Source organism: Lithobates pipiens, unplaced genomic scaffold, assembly GCF_037356315.1.
Source record: "Lithobates pipiens isolate NorthernLeopardFrog02 unplaced genomic scaffold, aLitPip1_a1.2 Scaffold_10, whole genome shotgun sequence".
NCBI classification, from domain to species: domain Eukaryota; kingdom Metazoa; phylum Chordata; class Amphibia; order Anura; family Ranidae; genus Lithobates; species Lithobates pipiens.
This window is the reverse complement of record NW_027507686.1, coordinates 219,419,864-219,442,071: the sequence shown is the minus strand read 5'-3', so window position 1 is coordinate 219,442,071 and position 22,208 is coordinate 219,419,864. Positions and strand designations below refer to the sequence as shown.

At 42.9% G+C, this 22,208-nt stretch overlaps 1 protein-coding gene across 2 annotated transcripts in view; it reads right to left on the bottom strand.

The window, feature by feature from the left end:
* Positions 1–6,355: 6,355 nt before the first annotated feature.
* LOC143940205 (low-density lipoprotein receptor-related protein 4-like) overlaps positions 6,356–22,208 on the bottom strand; it is a 39,911-nt gene continuing 24,058 nt past the window's right edge. For both annotated transcript variants that reach the window (XM_077461366.1, XM_077461360.1), the window contains exons 14-23: positions 21,978–22,196; positions 20,036–20,170; positions 19,835–19,943; positions 19,078–19,222; positions 18,822–18,935; positions 16,147–16,267; positions 15,994–16,058; positions 11,708–11,795; positions 9,922–10,063; positions 6,356–6,436 (exon numbers count right to left, since the gene is read on the bottom strand). In XM_077461366.1, coding sequence (XP_077317492.1) covers positions 6,395–6,436; positions 9,922–10,063; positions 11,708–11,795; positions 15,994–16,058; positions 16,147–16,267; positions 18,822–18,935; positions 19,078–19,222; positions 19,835–19,943; positions 20,036–20,170; positions 21,978–22,196 — 1,180 coding nt within the window. In that variant the 3' untranslated portion in view covers positions 6,356–6,394. The remainder of the gene's footprint in view (positions 6,437–9,921; positions 10,064–11,707; positions 11,796–15,993; positions 16,059–16,146; positions 16,268–18,821; positions 18,936–19,077; positions 19,223–19,834; positions 19,944–20,035; positions 20,171–21,977; positions 22,197–22,208) is intronic.

Sequence of the window (22,208 nt, the reverse complement as noted above, 5' to 3'; positions counted from 1 at the left end):
GTTTTTTTGTACAGAATGACACAAAACAAAACTAAACAAATTTTTTGACGGCACCCATGTCTAATGGGTGACACTGATGGCTATTACTGATGGGTACTGATTGGCATCTCTAATGAGCACTGATAAGCATTCTTGATTGGACACAGCTGATCACATGGTAAACAGCCTACGTCATAGGCTCTTTACCAAGATCAGAGATACGGTTTGTCAAAATGACACACCGCACCACCGCACGCAGCGCTGTGCACCCCTCGCAGGCAACTTATCCTGCTGGACATCATATGACGCCCAGTCAGGATAACGTAAACCAATTTGTGGCCGTCTTTCTGCTATATGGAGGGCAGGAAGTGGTTAAATATCTTCTTCAGCTCTGTGTATACAAAGGAGCATGGGGGAGCTTATGTCTGTAATGAAGATGATATTGATAAAGCCCCAAATGAACCACTATGGCTGAAAATTGATATGGCCCAGAAATCTTTAGACAGAATAATGGTGGACCAGATGGCATCCAACCACAGATCCTAAAAGAATTGTGCTCTGTCAAAGCCATTGTTTCTCATTTGTAGGGACTTTTTAATGACTGGCATAGTACCACTGGAATGGCGTAAGGCCAATGTGGTGCCTATATCTAAAAAGGAGGTCAAATTCTTTATCAAGTAATTAAAGACCTGTTAGTTTAACTTCTCTAGTTGGGAAGATACTGGAGAGTTTAATAAAAGTCCACAAAGATGAGTTCTTGCTGAAAAAAATATTTTAAGTAACAGACAGCATGGATTCATGAAAGACAGAAGTTGTCAAACAAACCTGATTTCTTTTTATGAGGAGGTAAGTAAAAACTTGGACAGAGGAGTGGCGGTGGACGTGGTATACTTGGATTTTGCAAAAGCGTTTGACACAGTTCCCCACACGCGGCTCATGTATAAGGTAAAGTCTAGACATGTGCATTCGTTTTCGTCCGAATGCATTTTCGTCCGAATTTCAGCTATTTTCGTTTTCGTTTTGACAAACGATAACGAAAGCACAAAATCCGAAAAACGAAAGATCCGACATAAATAAATGCTTTATTTTCATTTTCATTGTTACAACAGTTCGATATAGAATAGGAGATTCGACATGACTCTGACGATAACAATCTGTCTATAGAATCTGTGGTCGAATGTGCCTAACCTTACCTCTATTAGTCCAAGATTATATAGAGAAAATATTCGACAGAGAAAAGATTTGACGGAGAGAAAATATTCTGCAAGTTACTGTCCTAAAAAGTGTTTGGGGACCCAGGTCCTGCCCCAGGGGACATGTATCAATGCAAAAAAAGTTTTAAAAAACGGCCGTTTTTTCAGGAGCAGTGATTTTAATAATGATTAAAGTGAAACAATAAAAGTGTAATATTCCTTTAAATTTCGTAGGGGGGGTTGTCTATAGTATGCCTGTGAAGGGGCGCATGTTTCCCGTGCTTAGAACTTATCCCTGCACAAAGTGTCATTTATGCAGGAAAAAAAGTCCTTTAAAATCACTCGCAGCTATTATGAATTGTCGGCTCCGTAATACAGAGAACACTCATTGAAAGTCATTGATAAAAAAAAAAAAAAATAAATAAAAAAAAAGCTTGGGGGTCCCCCAAATTCAATTACCAGGCCCTTCAGGTCTGGTATGGATATTAAGGGGAACCCTGCCTCAAATTTAAAAAAAAATTGATGTGGGGTTCCCCCTAAAAATCCATACCAGACCCTTTATCCGAGCACGCAACCTGGCAGGCCGCAGGAAAAGAGGGGGGGACGAGAGAGCGGCCCCCCCTCCCTCCTGAACCGTACCAGGCCACATGCCCTCAACATTGGGAGGATGCTTTGGGGGTCTGTGACCCCTCAAAGCACCTTGTCCCCATGTTGATGAGGACAAGGGCCTCATCCCCACAACCCTGGCCGGTGGTTGTGGAGATCTGCGGGCGGGGGGCTTATCAGAATCTGGAAGCCCCCTTTAACAAGGGGACCCCCAGATCCCGCCCCCCCCCTGTTTGAAATGGTAAGGGGGTACAAAAGTACCCCTACCATTTCACAAAGAAAGTGTAAAAAATGGTTAAATAAAACAAACACACTTTTGAAAAATTCCTTTCTTTTTTTTCTTAAATTTGAGGCAGGGTTCCCCTTAATATCCATACCAGACCTGAAGGGCCTGGTAATTGAATTTGGGGGACCCCCGCGCTTTTTTTTTTTATTTATTTTTTTTATTTATTTATTTATTGTTCTCTCTATTACGGAGCCGACAATTCATAATAGCTGCGAGTGATTTTAAAGGACTTTTTTTCCTGCATAAATGACACTTTGTGCAGGGACAGTTCTAAGCACCAGAAACATGCGCCCCTTCACAGGCATACTATAGACAACCCCCCCCCTACGAAATTTAAAGGAATATTACACTTTTATTGTTTCACTTTAATCATTATTAAAATAACTGCTCCCGAAAAAACGGCCGTTTTTAAAACTTTTTTTTGCATTGATACATGTCCCCTGGGGCAGGACCCGGGTCCCCAAACACTTTTTAGGACAGTAACTTGCAAATTAGCCTTTAAAATTAGCACTTTAGATTTTGAACGTTGGAGTCCCATAGACTTTAATAGGGTTCTAAAGTATGCTATATACTAGCTCCGTCGAATCTTCTTTATACATTCGACAGACACCATAAGCCTTCAAAGACAGATTCGACCGTAATTCATGAGGATTTTCGGAGGAATGCAATTTTTGAACGAAAAACGAAATAAATAAAAACGAATTTCGGGAGTAACTAAATAAATTAAGTTTTCGGACGAAAACGAAATTCCGAAACGAAATATTTTACTCTGCACATGTCTAATTATTCATACTTTAAGGGAACAGGATCCATTTTTTTTTAAATGCTTTAATGTACTCTATGCATTAAGATAAACAACATCTGCATGCAGCTTTCCTCCCCCAAATACTTACCTGAGCCCAATCTCCATCCAGCGATGTGCACATAAGCAAAGGCCTTCTTGTTGCATTGTACCTAAAGGCAGTAGCAGGAGTCATTGGTTCCTGCTGCTGTCAATCACAACCAGTAAGGACATAGCAGGGAGATGGGGCTGAGCGCTATGTGTCAATGGACACACAGAACCAGCTTGGGAGCAGGCACACACACGCACACACACACACACAAACCCACATTGCTAGCAGCATAAATATAAATGTTGCTTTCAGAATTACCAAGTCCATTAAGATGCAAAAGGTGTTAACACCACCATATTGAATTTTAGTGAGGCAAGCAGTTTTATTAAAGTAGAGAAAAGGGTGCTGGTAATGTGCAAAATGTGAAAACAAAAAATTTTGTTTTCAATTTAGACAAAATGTGGTCGCTATTTCCAATTAGTGCATACTACGCTAACAAAAAAAGCAACCCGTGTGCATTCCATTTCAGGCAAACTGATTATTGGTTGCTATATGTTGCACATCACCGCTGCCCTTTATACCACCTGGTTACATAAGCCTGATGGTCTTTCCACAATGGGAGACATATGTGAATATTAAGAACCTCAATTACTGGTCTCCAGTTATTTTTACACTAAATGGTCAAGAAGGGATATAATAGCACAGAGACAAGTGATACACAAGACAATCGAGTCTACAGAAAATCAATAGCAAATCCAACTTACGTTTGGTAAGTACACCACATGCTCACACAGTTAGAAAAGATGACCCAGACTCCAAAAGGGATATGCTTGGCAGCTCATCAGGATATGTTTTCCAGATGCCTGACAGACCCTCATATGAGATGAAACATTTTAATGCCCCAAATCGGTTTGTGTCTTTAGTCTTTGTAAAAAGTCAATGAATTGATTCATGTAGAACTAGATTTTTTTTTTATACACTGCAGAGTATATTCCTTGCATTCACTAAACTTGTACTCTTTCCCCATTTACATTTGGTAATTTTTCATACAAGCTTGGTGTGCCATATGAAGGAGACTATGGGGCAGATTAACTAAAACTGGAGCTTGCAAAATCTGGTGCATCTCTGCAAAGAAACCAATCAGCTTCCAGATATTGTTGTAAAAGCTTAATTGAACAAGCTGAAGTTAGAAGCTGATTGTCGTATTTTCATGCTTAAAAAAATATTAAGATATTTACCTATTTAGTATGCAATTTAAACATTTCTTGTAAACATTTTTGTATTCTCTTTTGTGAAAACTTTAATAAAAACATTGAAACAGAAGCCGATTTTCTACCATAAGGAGCTGCTCCAGAATTTTGCACTCTCTAGTAAATCAACTCTATAGAAGTTCTACCCCTATGGGTGTGGGTCCCCCCTAGAGCAATCAATCCTTATAGGTATATGTCTATCTTATGCTTGAACCATGAAAAGGCCAATAGAAGAATAAACAGATAACTGAGGCCGCGTACACACGCGGGGACTGTTCGCTGAAACTGTCCGCTGAAACCAAGTTTCAGCGGACAGTCCGCTCGTGTGTGGGCTTTCAGCGGACAGTTTCAGCGAACAGTCCGCTGAACAAGGTTTTTCGTAAATTCCGAAAAACTGTCCGCTGAAACCTTGTTTCAGCGGACAGTCCCCGCGTGTGTAGGCTTGTTCGTCAAACAAAGTTGCGCGCATGCTCAGAAAGGATTTTCACGCCGAAAGTTATAATGCAGTGTATAGGACGTCGTATTTTTCGTCCCGTCGTACGTGCCGTTCACGTCATCGCGCACGGTTTCAGCAAACTGTTCGTCCGTCGTGTGTGGCCATGTCCGTCCATGCTAATTTTGAGCGGACTGTTTGCCGAAACTGTTTGACGGACAAAGTTGGGCGAACAGTCCCCGCGTGTGTACGCGGCCTGAACACTCACAAGGACTTCAGACACTTGTGCATAAACTTATTTCATAGGGCAGTAGATTCAATGGCCTATCGTACATACATTTTTTTACAAAAAATTTAACTGGTGCGGTACCTTTTAATGGCAATAAATTTACCACACCTGGCACATCCAAAAAACATTTATCACACTTACCTGATCCAAGCTTACCCGTTTACCTAACCCAATACTTGAACCTGTTATTGAGCCTAAATCTGACCATACACAGATAAAAATCTATTGATCCCCCCCCCCCCCATCCATGCTAAATAGCCTTGATGGATGAATCTCCTATGATTGTATACCCAATACAGTTGGTTGGCTGTAGTCGCTGATCATCTGACTTTGAGATTTGTCAAACTGGGTGGTGTCAGCAGGGTGACTGGTTTCTTGAATTTCGGCCAATTCCCAGGAATTGGGCAAAATTTGAGCCAAAATATGACCAGATTAACCCCTAAATTTAAAGCGGCCCAATCAGTTTTGTAACAAAAGCCAACAGGAGGTCCTACGCGACAGAAGAGGTATTATTCTCACCATTTCGGTGGGATGTGTCTTCTACCACGCTCCTATTCTAGTGCCATAGCCACCCTAAGACCTTTCATTATTATTATACTGGATTTATATAGCACCAACAGTTTGTGCAGCTCTTTTATCATCCAACACCTCCAAAAGAGTGAGATGCCCAAGTTTCCATCCACAAGCTGGTGCCTTCCTCCAACCCTTACAACACTGCCACGTCCTGTACTGATGTAGGGGGTTGGAGGATGGAACCACAGCAGCCAGCAGGGAATATGCTATATGGCACACCCAGAAGTGTTGGATGGCTGCAGCACCCAGAGAGTGGCGTTTCTTTGGAGAGTATACTAGAAAGCTTCTATTATTAAAGAAAATTGCTGCTTGTTTTTCATCCCTGATGAAAATCAACAAAATAAAGTGCCAGATTAATTGGATTAAGAATGAAAATCATTTACTGCTAATAAAATTAAAACATCAAGAATATGATGGGAAGCCAATGCGTTTCAGGGGCTGATACAAGATAAAATAAACTCATGGACTGCCAAGAGGACTGGCACTCTTCGTAGATTTCATTTGATTTCTCAGTGAAGGTCACGGTGCTTTTTGGGGACCCAACTTTTTGGCAGAGTTGCCGAAGTTCAGGAAACAAACCTAACCAATGCTCCATGACGGAAGAATATAAGATCCACATCCACCTTTATGTGTTTTGAAGCCCTTTAAAGAGTAACTTTAAGCTATGCTATTTGTTGCCTACAAAGAGTCAGAAACCTGTGTGTTACAAGTGTTGTGCAGCCTTTTGCGCCACGCATCAGCTATGAGAGGCTATGAGAGGCTGACTGCAGCAAATGGTAAGTCAGCCATGTTATCTGCATAGAAACTTCATACACAAGGGCTTGTTGCATCTGGAAAACATACCCAAAAAGGGAGAAATGGGGGACACACATTTCAAAAGCAATGGGAGTGGAACTTAAAGGGCAGTCACTCACATGCAGCAACAACCAATACCTGCAGGTGGGGAGAGGACTCAGAACAGGAAAGGAGAGAGACTGTCAGAAGGGACAGAGTGCTGCAGTGGATGAGAAAGTGTGACAAGAATCGGTCAGGTGACAAAACTCGAAAGATGCCAGAAAAGTCAGTGAGTCAGTGGTTTCAAACAAAGCAATACACATAACATGGTGCAAAGAACAACAGTGCGCAGTAATCCACAGCAACACATTCTCTCATTACTTCACACATGCTGAACGGCTGACATCAGGACAAAGGAAAATATACACATCTACTTCATCTTTGCACCTGCCTAGCCTTTAATGGCATATTTACCTTTACCAGTAAACTGACTATGCAAGTAAGGGGCTCTTATAGATAAAAACTGCAGCTCTGATTGAAGTTGGAGAATGGCCTTGCTATAGGTGTAGGCCATTTACGTACATCCAGAGGCTGCACAACTCCCAGAGACAGAATAATGCAGTCATGCCTCATTGCTAGGTCATTGCTAAGACATTCCCAGCCATTTTCCACACCAACACAGGAGGAAGCTCTCAAACCCCTGCACATGTATAGTCCAATATCCCCTCCTTTGCAGAGTACAGAACTACTATGACAGGGGAGAGGGGGTGCATGTGAGGGGTTTGAATCAGCTAGGAGTGTCTTAGCAAGGTCATAGCAACAAGGCGGGGGGGGGACGCCACATCTGAGTGTTTTTCGCTCAGGATTCAGGTCTATACCAATAGAGAGGCATTATTTAACATTGTGTTGGTCAAGGCTGCAGTTTGTTTTTATCTAGAGATGCAAATAACCAAAGGGGGGTCACAATGCAGCCTTCCTCAGACAGGGAAATCTCTAAAGTAACTCGAAAAACACACAGGAGGGCGCAAGTGCCTAGTGCATTACCACCACCACTTTTTATTGAGTATCTTTTGTGCATATGGTGGAAATGCACTTGGTGTTTGCGCCCTCCTTAGTGTTTTTTGTGTTATCTACAGATGCTTCTTACCTGCATAGGCAGTTTTGAAGTGGAAAAAAAAAACGAACCCTTTAATATGCATTTCTTGTGCTGGATTAAAAAGGAACTCCAGATAAACAAAGCTCCTCTCCCTCCACTAATACATGGTTTAAAACCCTATTAAAGCAGAACTTAGCCCTGATTTGGAAAAACTTGAAGGCTGGAAGGATTTTTATTGCTTTAGAGATATACTACTGCCTTCTCTGCAGCAAAGGCTTCTTATATTTCTTCTTGCAAGACGCTTTAGAATGTATGTTGTGCATGCGCAGCTCAGTGTACATTCTTGACATGCCTTGATGCCAGGATGAACTCCCTACATGAATGTGAGTTGTGTCCTTCCAGCCAGCCAATCAAGATGGCTGAAGACCCCGAACTTCATAGAAACCAGAGGAAAGGTCTGGGCTGTTCAGCAACTGTAACATTATTACTCCATGAGGAGACATTATTATTGGTTTTAACAGATCTGTGATGTCGCCATTTCGCAGAGTTCATTCGAGTTTTATCAGAGTGTTCAGCCCTGACAAAAGATGGAGGTGTGGCTCCCAAAACATGTTTTTATGTGACTTCATTCCTAACTATTAAAATTATTTTGGACTCTTCCATCTGTTTTCTATTATTTTACTAGCATAATTGCTTAAATCTGTCTTTATATCATCTTCCTACAAAACCCTGCACAGCACAAATTAAAGTTAGGTTGGGCACTCTGAGCCAATGCAGCTTTATTACATGTTACAATGCTGTCAAGCTTACTTGTTTTCAGGCACTGGAAGCTAGGGGCAAGAGGGGGTGTGAATACAATTTACAATCAGAAAGAATTTAAAGCGGAGCTCCACCCTAAAGTGGAGCTTCCGCTCATTGGAACCCTCCCCCCCTCCGGCGCCACAATTGGCACCTTTCAGAGGGGAGGGGGGGTGCAGGTACCTGTACAGTACAGGTATCTGCACCCACTTCTGGCATAGATATCTGCAGAATCTACGCCCCTTTCTGAAGGTCCCCCGCTGTCTGCTGGGAAACACACAGATCCCAGAGACAGCGGGGACCATCCTTATTGCGCAGAGCGACTCGCGCATGCGCAGTAGGGAACCGGGAAATGAAGCCGCAAGGCTCCACTTCCCGATTCCCATACCCAAGATGGCGGCGGCAGCACCCGAGAGACGATCGAGAGATCGTCTTCGGGTGCAGACATCGCGGGCGCGCTGGGCGGGTAAGTGTCATTATTTTAAAAGTCAGCAGCTGCAGTATTTGTAGCTGCTGGCTTTTAAAAAAAAACAAAAAACGGCAGACTCCCTCTTTAAATGCTTAGTTCACCTTTAATGAAAAACTGTAAAAGGTGAACTAACACTGTACACCCTGCCAACCCCGACCCCAAGCTATTCCTGAGCTGTCAGCATTCCTGTAGCCGGTCCATCAGTTCAGGGATTTAAACTTCCTGCTCTTTTCCCTCTTTGTGCAGCACTTCTGGGATGGACTTGAACTATTCACTGTGACTGTGGTGAGCAATTGGAATCAAATCTGGTCTGTCCCAGAAACGCTGCACAGAGTAGAGGGAGAAGAACAGGATTTCAAATCCTGGGACTACTGGAGCGGCTGAGGAAGCTCTGACCACTCAGTACTGTCAAAGGTAAGTGCAGGGGGGATCGGAGAGGTGGGGAGCATGTATGGCTCGGGAAGGCAACCTTGGCCCTCCAGCCGCGGAGCAACTACAAATCCCTTCATGCCTCTGCCCTTAAGAGTCATGCCTGTGATTATTAGGGTTTTGCAATGTCTCATGGGACTTGTAGTTTCATCACAGCTGAAGGGCCAAGGTTGCCTACCCCGTGATGTATGGCGTTGGTGAAATAACAACACTTTAAGGAAGCATAATGATGCTCACTCCTTGTCCTATGTGTATGCTACTGACACCAGGAATCTTCAAATACAGCAAACATCAACTGGGGATCGCCTATATAGTTTAAATGCAGAAAATAATTGGGGCTGGTTAGGAAAACCAATCAGAATCGGTTCTTTTAAACCAGAGAATTAGGATACTGGATTATTTGCTCTGTGCAGTAATAACACTTGTATTCTGTCCTTTAATATTTTCAACTAGGAAACGCAAATGTATCAAAATTAAAGAGGAACTCCAGCGCCCCCCCCCCCTACAAATACTCTAGCTGCTGACTTGTAATATAAGGACCAGGATCCAGCAATGTCAGCATTTGAGCAATCCACTTCAGGTCCAGGTTCTGGCATCTTATATAAGAAAAGCCAGCAGTGAGGCCTTGCGACATCACAGCCAGTTTCCTACTGCACCTACGCAAAGTGTGCTGCCCATTGTTAATGTCTCTTTTATGCCTTTCTATCTTTGTTGCCTGGAGTTCAGCTTTAACAGCCAATGCAGATTTTCCTATAAAAACAGCCATAAAGATGCCTTATATGGTGAACATACATAGTGCTAAATCCTTTCATACTCAAAGTTCATTAATTCAGACTTGCAGCTTGACAAATCTTTCATTCGGTAGCAAACCTAACATCCATCCACTACTGCAAACCCAACACCCAGTCCTCACCTCTTTACGATGTCGCTGTAAATGACAAATGGAAGGTCTGTGTACTGCTTCAATTTTCACCTCTTGGGCGGACGTGCGGTAGGACGGGTTGCTGTAAGTAAGGGTCCCCAGTGCTGGATCTGACAGCTTTGCACGGCGATGTCTGTGAATATACGAAGGTACATTAACTGGATATATTGAACTCTGAACATTTACCTTGGGTTGTTGGTTCTACTATAGTTTTACACTAATGTTGATGTGAAATTTGGTAACTGGTTGACTGTAGTTGGTTTTATCCACCATAATTCAGCATGGGTATTCCTACACAAACAATCAAAGACACCCAGTGAACCAAATAAAATGTATAGGTTATGATGAGGTTTCCCAGCCTTTAGTAAACGATACACCACCATCACAGTTTATGTCACTAGATCAGGGTCTCTACCGAGTATATCACCAGCCTCCAAAGAGGCAGCCTTTGACTTTCTACATCTGCAACTGCCCAAAACTCTCCTTTAAAGGTCACCCCTCTCTAAGCCCAAGTCTCTGGAAACATACCATGGACCTCCATCATTTGGGAGGTCTAATATGCCACCACAACAAGCTTCTCTCTACAGTAATAGGCACTCCTATCATCTACAAAAGCTACCAGGGGTCTTTAAATGTTCTTTATAGAATTTTAGAAGTGCGGTATGATGAAAGCTGTGCTGATCACCATTTCCTTTTTAACAAACTTTTTGAAATGTTATACAGTGACATTTCATTAAGTTCTATTGGCCACAGCATGGTGCATGGGGGAGGATTGCATTGCACTGTGCTGGACTGAAAAAAAGTGGTGCATGCTGTACTTAAAGTGGAGCACCAATCCAAAAGGGGGAGCTCCGCTAGTTCGCACCCTCCGTTGCCACATTTTGCACTTTTTTTTGGAGAGGGGTGGTTTGAGCGGTAACTGGTTTGACAGGTACCACCTCCCACTTTCGGGTAAGATTGCTGCTCTACGTGCATTTCTGGCCCCTCCTCCTTTCCCTGCTGCCTTCTGGGACGCACACAGGTCCCACAAGACGGCGGGACCATTTAGAAAGTGTGCCTTGCGCATACACAGTAAGAAACCGGCTGTGAAGCCTGAAGTTTCCCTTACTGACAATGCCAGCCCCTGCACCCGAAGCCGATTGATGAATCCGCTTGGGGTACCAACAATCGCTGGATCCCTGGACAGATAAGTGTCCTTATATTAAAAGTAAGCAGCTACAGTATCTGTAGCTACTGACTTGTATTTTTTTTTCCCCTATTTAATTTTACCACACACCCCTGCAACGCAGTAGTGTCCCCTGGCTAGATATGAGGTGAGGCATTTTGCCCTGCCTTACAGTGAAACTGTCCTACTGCACCTGGTGCAAATGGGTCCTTAGGCTACAGTCTGACCATACTATCTCTGTACAATTTTACATCTACCAAAACTATGTAGAATGAGGACCTACTTGAATTACCCAATCAGTTTGTATCCACTCAGACAAGCCCTGGCACTACATACTTATAGGTAGATTTAAAGGAGATTGTACAATCAGATTGTAACATGTGGAGAGCTTAACAGAAGAGCCTGTCACACAGAGATCCCCCAACAAGAAAAGTCTGTGTGTATTAACAGAGAATTCTAGCGATTGTAGGCTCTCGATATAACCCCACTTCGGGTTAAGCCATCAATCAGGAGTGGGATTTGGCCAATGATGGACACCCTCACAGTTCCCACGAGGTTTAATGTTCCACCAATCACACTTCTGCCATCGCCCGATAACTTCCTTCTACTCACCGGTAGATTAACAGAGCACAGATGAGAAGCAGCAAGCAGAGAAGAGACAGAGATCCAGCAATAATGTGTGCCACACGTAGTCTGTCCCCTAAGCAAAAAGATTATGGAAAAAAAAAAAAAAAGACCTTTATTAAAGAAACTCCTTTAAAGCGACTCAACTATGAAACAAAAATTAAGAAAAATATAAAAAAAAAAAAAACACACCAAAAGAAGAGTAATAGGGAATAACTGAAGGCAAACTGCTAAATACATCTGTGAAATAAATAAAAGGGAGCCATTTTATCCCACAGGGGTTTTGAAGTATGCCCATTCAGTCCTGAGATTTACACAGCTCTGCCACATCACAGTCCTGTCAAGCAGAATAGGAGATCTGATTTTTCTCTGCTGCAGTTAAACACTTACATATCTTGTCCCACTCCCAGCCTGTGACAAGACAGTGAAAGGAGAAGCAGCGGACTGATGAGCTCACTTCTCTACCTGTCCCTGTCAGCATGTTCCTTGCTAGCAAAGGATCAGTGCAGCACAACTGATTGGCTCATCGGGCTGCTCCTACTTCTCCCAGTCTGAGCTCTGCTCTACAGGGTTTGTAAGAGGCTCACAACATGTCAAATTGAGATACCTGCTTTTAAAGAATACACGTCATGAGGTGTTGACGAATACAGAACAATTTTTGTCTTTTACCTGCCTGGAGTTCAGCTTTAATACAGGCTTGTCACACCACCTATGTTTCAGATCTTCGCTTTCTTGAAAAGATAGGTCAGCTGATAATCCGCTATGTCACAACATAGTGACCAGCAGGTGGAACCCCAACACACATTGGGGGACCAGGCGGCCACACCTCTGCTAAAGATACTTTAGCACCTCTTCAATTGATCGAAGATCCGGAGCATGGGTGGCAGGACAGGTAAATACATAAAAATTCTTCTTTTCACTTTGTTTCTAGGTTCAGAAAAACAAAACAAAAATAAAAATAAAAAAATGTTCCATTGTAAAAAAAATAAAAAAAATAAGAATAAAAAAAACACTTCAGTGTTTGCATTACAGTATCTGCATGCCCATCAGTGCCAAATATACACTCACCGACCCCTTTATTAGGTAGACCTTGTTAGTTCCAGGTTAGACCCCCCTTTTGCCTTCATTCTTTGTGGCAACAATTCAGCAAGGTGTTGGAAACATTCCTCAGAGATTTTGGTCCATAGTGGTGGCATCACACAGTTTGTCAGATGCACATTCATGATGCGAATCTCCCCATCCACCACATCCCAAAGGTGCTCTATTGGATTGAGATCTGGTGAGTGTGGAGACCATTGCAGTACAGTGACCACATTGTCCAGTGGTGAGATGATTGGAGCTTTGCGACATTGTTCATTATCCTGCTGGAAGGAGCCATCACAAGATGGGTACACTGTAGTCATAAAGGGATGGACATGGTCAGAAACAATACTCAGGTAGGCCATAGCGTTTAAATGACGCATAATTGGTACTGAGGGGTCCAAAGTGTGCCAAGAAACATATTCCCAACACCATTACACCACCATCACAAGCCTGAACCGTTTATAGGCAGGAGGATCCATGCTTTCATGTTGTTTATGCCAATTTCTGACCCGACCTGCTGAATGTTGCAGCTGAAATCGAGACTCATCAGACCAGGCAACATTTTTCCAATCTTCTATTGTCTAGTTTTGGTGAGCCTGTGTGAATTGTAGCCTCAGATTCCTTAGCTAACAGGAGTGGCACCTGGTGTAGTATTCTGCTGTTGTAGACCATCTTCTATAAGATTCCATGTGTTGTGCATTCGGAGATGGTATTCTGCATATCTTGGGTGTAACGAGTGGTTATTTGAGTTACTGCCGCCGATCATCTCAAACCAGTCTGCCCATTCTGCCCTTGTTGACCTCAACAAGGCATTTTCATCCATACAACTGCCATTCACTGGATATTTTCTCTTTTTCGGACTATTCTCTGTAAACCCTAGAGATGGTTGTGTGAAAATCCGACTAGATTAGCAGTTTTTGAAATACTCAGACCAGCCTGTCTGGCACCAACGACCATGCCACGTTCAAAGTCACTTAAATCCCCTTTCTTCCCCATTCTGAGGCTTGGCTTGAACTTCAGAAAGTTGTCCTCACCACGTCTAGATGCCTAAATGCATTTAGATTCTGCCATGTGATTGGCTGATTAGCAATTGGTCACCAAGCAATTGAACAGGGGTACCTAACAAAGTGGCCGTTGAGTGGATATCTGCATAAGCTTTCATGGTCTATGTGTGACCACTCCACCCTCCCAGAATATATGATATGACCCCATGGTATGACTTCGTATTCGGATCGTGTCAGAGGTGTGCTGTCAGCATGATGAAGGCAAAGTGCAAAAACAAACAAGGCTGGGAAAACATGTCAGGTACTGAATTTGCACTCTGGGTGATCTTATAGGTCTGATAAGGCCTGCTTCACACGGTGTACCTAATCGTACGGCTATGCCTGTATAGGCAGACAAGGCCCTCGCATGGACATACATTTAAATTATGCCGGCGTGAATGAGGCCTTTAACTGGAAGTTGATGGAAGCATCTAGGACTATCTTTAGAACTACTGGACAAAATATGCAATTCTTGTTTGGCCACTCTCGTGATCTGAGAAGTTTGTCAGATAGCACATCTACCTTGAGCTTTTAACCCCTGCTAGTGGCCAAATAAAGGGTTAAAACGCGCCCACCAAGCGCCGATGCCAAAAGCGCTTTTCAGGCATTTTGCAGGCGCTTCCCATTGATTTCAATGGGAAGGGGCGCTTTAGGAGCGGTGTATTCACTGCTCCAAAAGCACTGCAAAGAAGCTGCTTGCAGGACTTTTTTTGATGCCCTGCCAACGCAGCGCCTCAGTGTGAAAGCACTCAGGCTTTCACATTGGGATTGCAGTTGCGGCTTCTTTCACGTGCTTTACAGGCGTTTTCTTTTAAGCTAAAGCGCCTGAAAAACACCCCAGTGTGAAAGGGGTCTCAGTGAGAAATCACTCAGCTTTCACATTGGGATTGCAGGTGAGGCTTCTTTCAAGCGCTTTACATGCGCTTTTTTTGATGCTAAAGCGCCTGAAAAACTCCCCAGTGTGAAAGGGTTCTAAGGAAAGAAGGGGAAGAAGACTGCAGCTTCCAAATCTCCAGACTGCTGCATCGGCTGTCTGGGCAGTGCCAGCTAATCATCCTCAGCGGTAAATGCAGCGAGGACCGTGGGAGCGTGGGAGCGTGGGTGGTTTAGTGTATTCGATTGCCTTTTCATTTTCTTTTGTCAAATGGTGAACTTACACCGTTTTTTTTTTTTTTTTGAGGTCATAATGTAGAGTATAAGGTTTCCTATCATTTGAGCCCTGTCTTGGCACAAAGTTAATCCAGCTCTGAGCAATCCTCTTTTATTGTTCAGTGAGATAAATCTTGACAGAGAAAAACGTTGTCAAATCCTCCCCCTTGCTGTGAGTGAAGGGTGATTTACATATCTCATGCACTAGCCTAAGACATGCATTACTTTTTAATTCCCTCCCACTCCTTTCTTCTGCTGCTCTGCAAGGATTGGCTGTTCCCCACCTCAGCATGATTTGGCATGCTGAAGTCATGTGGGGACTTTTCTGGGTTTTGACTGGATGTTAGTGATCATAGCAGAAGTTCAGTGTAAGAAATACACAGGAGAAAATGCATGTTGATAAGGGGAGTGTAGAAGTTGGCGGGGAATCAACTGACATCACGACTCCACCCACTGAGCCCTGGAAAAAAGACCCACCCACAGAATCTGCAGTTTTTTGGGTCTCATAGCAGACAGAGGGGAGACATTTGACAGATAATTATACATGCAGGAGGCTTGTATATCCTTCTAGATAACCAATATTGCAGTAGTTTAGAAAGGATGAGAGTGGGTTTACATCCACTTTAAGCAATATTGCTTGGTCACCCGTCAACTGAACAGACAGGAGCAGCAGGACAATGGTGAGGTGATCCCTCTGCTCTCCCCTTCATGTTCTGGAAGGAAAAGTGACAACACTGTACAATGCAGCAGAGTGCTGACCTACTGAACGCAGCAGGTTGATCTATAAAGACATATTTTGGTACTTCCAATAGTTAGATGTAAAAGTAAAATATATTTTTTAATGAATAAACGTATTGAAACTGATTATTTTTTTAGATCTTTAATGGTTTTTAAAAATCCTATATCCTGCTCTTCATTTTGAATCATCCTTGGATATATAGAAAGGATGTAAAAATATGAAAGTATATTCATAAATATAGCTACAGTGTGCTCCTTTACCTGCACTGGCTGGCACGGCCCCGAAAGGGGTACAGAGTCCCCTTGATGCCTCTTCATCTGAGCAGCTACAAAGGAAATGATAAAAGTTAGGATACATCAATACACATTTCCTTGAGAAGCAGCAAATCCCAGCCGGCCACGGCTTACACCTACCTTCCTGCGGTCACTCCGGGAGTGCTTTCCCCTCGCTCAATCTCGTTGTCGGGATTGAAGGTGCCAGGAATCTTTTCACTATTGTTTGTTGGAATAGGAGCTGAAGGTAAAAATCCAGGAACTGAATTGGTAGGAAGTGAAGGGAGGATTGTTAGGGAAAAAACAAGATTTCTTAAAGGTGGGAATTGCAAAAGCAGCCACACTGTCTTCACCATTGCACAGAGGACTTACAGCGGTTTTAAAGCCTAAACCTTTCTTACCTAAATGCATTCCTTGTATTAAGGCAAGAAACGTTTACGTAGTAGTATTGCCCCCTCACCTCCACTTATACTTACCTAAGCTCTCATTCAGTCCAGCTCTGTGCCGTCTATAGCAGCTCTCTCCTCTTCTCTCACAAGCTTTGCTGAAGCAGTCAAATCCTGTAAGGAGGGAGCAGGGGGCAGGGCTGCTCTGCAAGGTGTGTGTATGGACACAGACAGTGCAACGCAGGGTCGAGCCTGCACAAGCACCCCAATTGCAAGCAGCTTGCTACAGGGGCACACAGAAAGGAGGAGCCAGGAGCGCCTGTGGGCACCCCAGGAGAGGTGGTTTGGGGTTGCTCTGTGGAATAGCATTGCACCAAGATAGGCCCCTTTTATTCTATAGTTTTGGTAGATATATGGAGTTTGTATAAACTTTGTACAATCATGGCTGTAATGTATATAAAGATGAGAACAGAAAATTATTGGATGAGGTTCATAAAGGGAAGACAAGATTTTTATAGAGCCAGATTCTCCTTTTTTATTTCCTAATACTGCAAGGAGAGAATGCATGGGGGGGAAATTCATTGGCTGCTATAGACAACAAAAACATCAATTTTCAATCTTTTGACATATATGCAAAATATCTTCTAAAATAGTGGCTGAAGTAGGGAATTGTTAGAAACTCGGTTGGGTTTTTATTGCTACCTGTATCCCCCACTAGGGAGACTCGCCCCTCTCTATGTAACCTGCTTGCTACGTCAGAAGGTTCACTAAAAGTGAAATTGTAGCTCCGCTGCTCTTTCCAAAATATGGAAGTATACTTGGCAAACGCTCACATTATGAAGACTCCTCTGCCCGTTTGTCCCCCATCTAGTGCTAATACAGTATCTCACAAAAGTGAGTACACCCCTCACATTTTTATAAATATATTATATTTGTACATGTGACCACACTGAAGAAATGACACGTTGCTACAATGTAAAGTAGTGAGTGTACAGCTTGTATAACAGTGCATGTTTGCTGTCCCCTCAAAATAACTCAACACAGCCACAAATGTCTAAACCGCTGGCAACATAAAACAAAGTATACCCTGAAAATGCCCAAATTGGGCCCAAGTAGCCATTTTCCCTTCCCGATGTCATGTAACTTGTTAGTGTTACAAGGTCTCAAGTGTGAATGGGGAGCAGGTGTGTTAAATTTGGCATTATCACTCTCACGCTCTCATACTGGTCACTGGAAGTTCAACATGGCACCTCATGGCAAAGAACTCGGAGGATCTGAAAAAAAAAGAATTGTTGCTCTACATAAAGATGGCCTAGGCTATCAGAAGATTGCCAAGACCCTAAAACAGAGCTGAAGCACAGTGGCCAAGACCATACAGCGGTTTAACAGGACAGGTTCCACTCAGAACAGGCCTCGCAATGGTTGACCAAAGAAGTTGAATGCACGTGCTCAGCGTCATATCCAGAGGCGGTCTTTGGGAAATAGACGTACGAGTGCTGCCAGCATTGCTACAGAGGTTGAAGGGGGGGGTCAGCCTGTCAGTGCTCAGACCATATGGCGCACACTGCGTCAAATTGGTCATGGCTGTTCCAGAAGGAAGCCTCTTCTAAAGATGATGCACAAGAAAGCCCACAATCCATTTGCTGAAGACAAGCAGACTAAGGACATGGATTACTGGAACATGCCCTGTGGTCTAATGAGACCAAGAAAAACTTATTTGGTTCAGATGGTGTCAAGTGCTTGTGGTGGTAACCAGGTGAGGACTACAAAGACAAGTGTGTCTTGCCTGCAATCAAGCATGGTGGTGGGAGTGTCATGGTCTGGGGCTGCATGAGTGCTGCCGGCAATGGAGAGTTACAGTTCATTGAAGGAACCATCAATGCCAACATGTACTGTGACATACTGAAGCAGAGCATGATCCCCTCCCTTCAGAGACTGGGACGCAGGGTAGTCCCAGCATCCGGCTCCATTCTCATGGATCTTACAGACACCAGGAATGGGCAGGGAGTGAACACTGCACTGCGTATGTGTGTACATGTTTAAAGGAATTGCTAGTAGCAAGTGAAGGGTTTTTTAGCAGATGAAAAACGCAAAAAATTTGAATTTTTCCTTTTTCTTTATAAAAGCACCCATTCTGAATAAAAAGGCACAAGGAGCATTGCAAGTGTGATCGCTGCATGGTCAATGCAATGCACAAGATGTCTCTGCCTATTACGGTAGGTTTTGATGGCCATAAAGACTTTTCAATTGGAGATCTGAAGGCAACCAGCTTCTTCTGTGCTCTCCTAAGAAACTTCATAATCCCCTAGCACACCAATATCAGTGGTCTTACAATGTTTATTTGTGAAATCAACATTTTATATAAAATATCAGTTTAAAATTTCTAAACTTAAACCCAAAATGTAAGAGGAGCAGAGAATGGGCACTCACTTGTAGAGCAGAGTTCTGTTTCCAGGTCATCCGGACAGGCACACACAAAATCATAACTTCGGGCAAAACACAGGTGGGAACAGCCGCCATTATTAACCCCGCAAGGATTGCTACCTGCAAAGTAGGCAGAGAGTTCCAGATAAAGCAAGGGATGTTCTCTAAATTGTTATCATGAAAATCTCAGGAAATATCCCAATATACCAGATAGAAAAGAGGCAAAAAAGGGAATATTCTTTATTATGATTACTATTTATACCTGACTGCCGCATAGGAGATACAACAATGATGTCCATCAGCCCCTCCATATTGCCCAATATGGTTTCCTGGCTCCTCCCAGAGTATTTGTCCACCCTCTGAATAGACTTGGTTTGCCAGTCAGTCCAATATATCCAGCGGCCTTCCTGTTAAAAAATAAAAATAAAATAATCATTGGCTCAACAAAATTCAATTGGCAAATTAATATTTCTCATACACTGTGCTGCCATAAATATGATCACAATGACACTTCAATAAGCTTAACTTAATCGGTGCAGGAATGTAAATGAACCAGGATTTGGTTCAACAATCTATTTATTGACCATTATCAAATCACAACTCCTTAAAGCTGAACTCCAGTTAGTCATTAAAAAATACAAATGAATACATGTGCATTTATGTACAACTTAATAGTGGTGACCCCCCCCCCCCCCCCACCACAGAAAAATTTAAAAAGTCAGCAGCTACACATACTGTAGCTGGTGACTTTTAATATTGGGACACTTGCATGTCCTGGAATCCAGCGAGGTTGGCACCCCAGTTGATGTTTCCATTGGCTCTCGGGTGCTGCTGCCACCATTTATAGTAAGGGAACCCAGCAGTAAAGCCTTTCAGCTTCACAGCTGATTCCCTACTGTGCATGCGCGGGAGGAGGGGTGCTGAAATTTTTTCCTGAAGTTCAGCCGTAGAAAAAAAAAAAAAAACCTGTTCCTCTTTCATATATATGTATTAATAAAAAAATTACCCAGAATTCTCACCTGTGTGAGAGCGAAGGGGTGGGAGACTTGACTAACGAGTATTTGACGGGTCCTTCCATTCAGATCTGCATTCTCTATACGATCCAGGTGAGCATCTACCCAGTAGATCCTAGGGGAGCAGAAGACAACACTGGTGAGCTGTAGACATAAAAATGAAAGTGGCTCAGAACACACAAACCGTTCTAACGTATTCTCACTGACCTGCGGGTGTCATAGTCCAACGTCAATCCGTTGGGCCACCCAAGATCTGTATTAATGATGATCTTGCGATCAGAGCCATCCAAGTGAGCCCTCTCAATTTTGGCAACGTGGCCCCAGTCTGTCCAGAACATGTAACTAAGGAGAATACAATTAGGGTTAGTGGCTACTAGGCCTGCATTTTATTTCAGTTTGTGATGCTTCTGAGAAGATTTACTGACAGGTACACCTGATCTGCATGTGACCTCCTGCTGACCTGTCATTCCCCACCTAAGCTGCTCCTGCATTCTCATTGGATTTTATGGGGAGAGAAGCAGTTGGGATACAAACAAAAGTCTATTGACACAGGCCCTTCGACTACCCAGGTCAGTTCGGTGGAAGCTGGCAAAATAGGGAGAGAACATTTCTGGTCTTGAAAGTTTACCGCTTTGTAGAAGCCAGTGTTTAATCAAGGCCCCCCAATAGGGTTTTTTCGCGGCAGAGATCAAAACATTGAATCGTTTAAAGGAATTTTATTAGAAATTGTAACAAGAAGTCATGAACACACAAACAAGCTCCGGTCAAAGATGTGTGTGAATATTCAATTTTACACTATTACAATCATGCAACAATATTTCTCAGCATTTAAATGCAAATTCCCAATGCATTTCAACATGCTACAGTCAACAGGATAGGGATTTGTATTATCAAAGTCTATATTGCTGATATATGAATAATGATTGCATATATGTCTTGACAGCAAACGAATCCCCTGAGGAAGACTTTTGACCATGCATGCTGAAACGCGTTGGGTTTGCATTTTAACTACTGATAAATATTGTTGCATGATCGTAATAGGGTAAAATTTAATATTCACGCACATCTTTGACTGGAGCTCATATTTTAAGTGTTTATGTGTGTTCATGACTTATTGTTACAATTTCTAATAAAATTATTTTAAACAATTCAATGTTTTGATCCCTCATGCAAAAAAAAAAAAAAAAAAACACATTGGGGGAGACTTTCCCATGCTATGTTATTCTAGTTTTCGGTTTTGAATTCCAGAGTGTTAACATAAATTTCTGGAAAGCCCCACTCCAGAGCCAAAATACTGCTTTGTTTTGGGCAGGGTGGGGAACACCTGGAACCCCTTGACAAATTTTAATTGCAGTCTGTGTCTTCATTGGGGAGATTTCCCCTTACCTGTAGTCAGGATGGGATATGTTAGGAATTTTTTTTCAGCTGGAACAGAGATTCCAAAAAAAAAAAAAAAAAACACCACACACACAATGGGGGAAATGAAAGGATGGTGCAGGCTTTTTCTGAACTGAGAAAACAGAGCAGATGCTGCTCCAAATTGGCAAAGGCGATGAAAGCCTTTTTTGTTAATTAGGGGCAATCTGCTTCATTTTCTATACCCAGTCTGTGCAATAAAGGGAGCTCCCTCTGACACTCCTCTGAAATAGAAACATGTGAGAGTGGTGCAGATGTGCCTGAAACAGGTCTATCTGCTTTGTTGTGCGATGCGCCCTACTCTCATCAGTTCCCTGCACCCTTATAATGCCGCAGGAAGCTGGTGATGGTGGCATGTGCCACATTAAGCTTTGTTTATTCCCTCTGAGTATATTGGGGAAGGGATAGAACCCCTGTCAGGTTATTTTCACTGCCTGTAACTTTCTGACTTTGTGATAAACATTTCCTTTCTTGCCCTGCTGTCACAGCCGGTCAGGGGGACACTAACAAGGTAATAGACAGCAATAAAAGTTGAAAAGGTAATTTCTACCACGTCTATCTACAACTAAAAAGAAAAAAGTTGATTTGAGTTAGAAGAACCAAGGTATCAACACAATACAAATATCACTGGTTGAGAAACAACAAAACATCCAAACCAGACAAGTGTCATAAATGGCACAAGCATCAGGAAATTCAAGACCAGAAATTGTCAATTCAGGATTTCTGCTCTTACCCCTTCCTTGGAAACACCGCAATGGCCCGAGGCTCGTCCAGACTGTTATTAATAAGCACCTTCCGATATCTCCCATCCAATCGGGACACCTCAATCGTGTTTGCCCCGGTGTCTGTCCAGTACAGATTCCTGGCTATCCAGTCCACAGACAGACCATCTGTGGTCTTCAGTCCTTCACCAATGATAGTCTCCATACCAGTGCCGTCAAGGTTTACCCTCCTAAAAGACAGC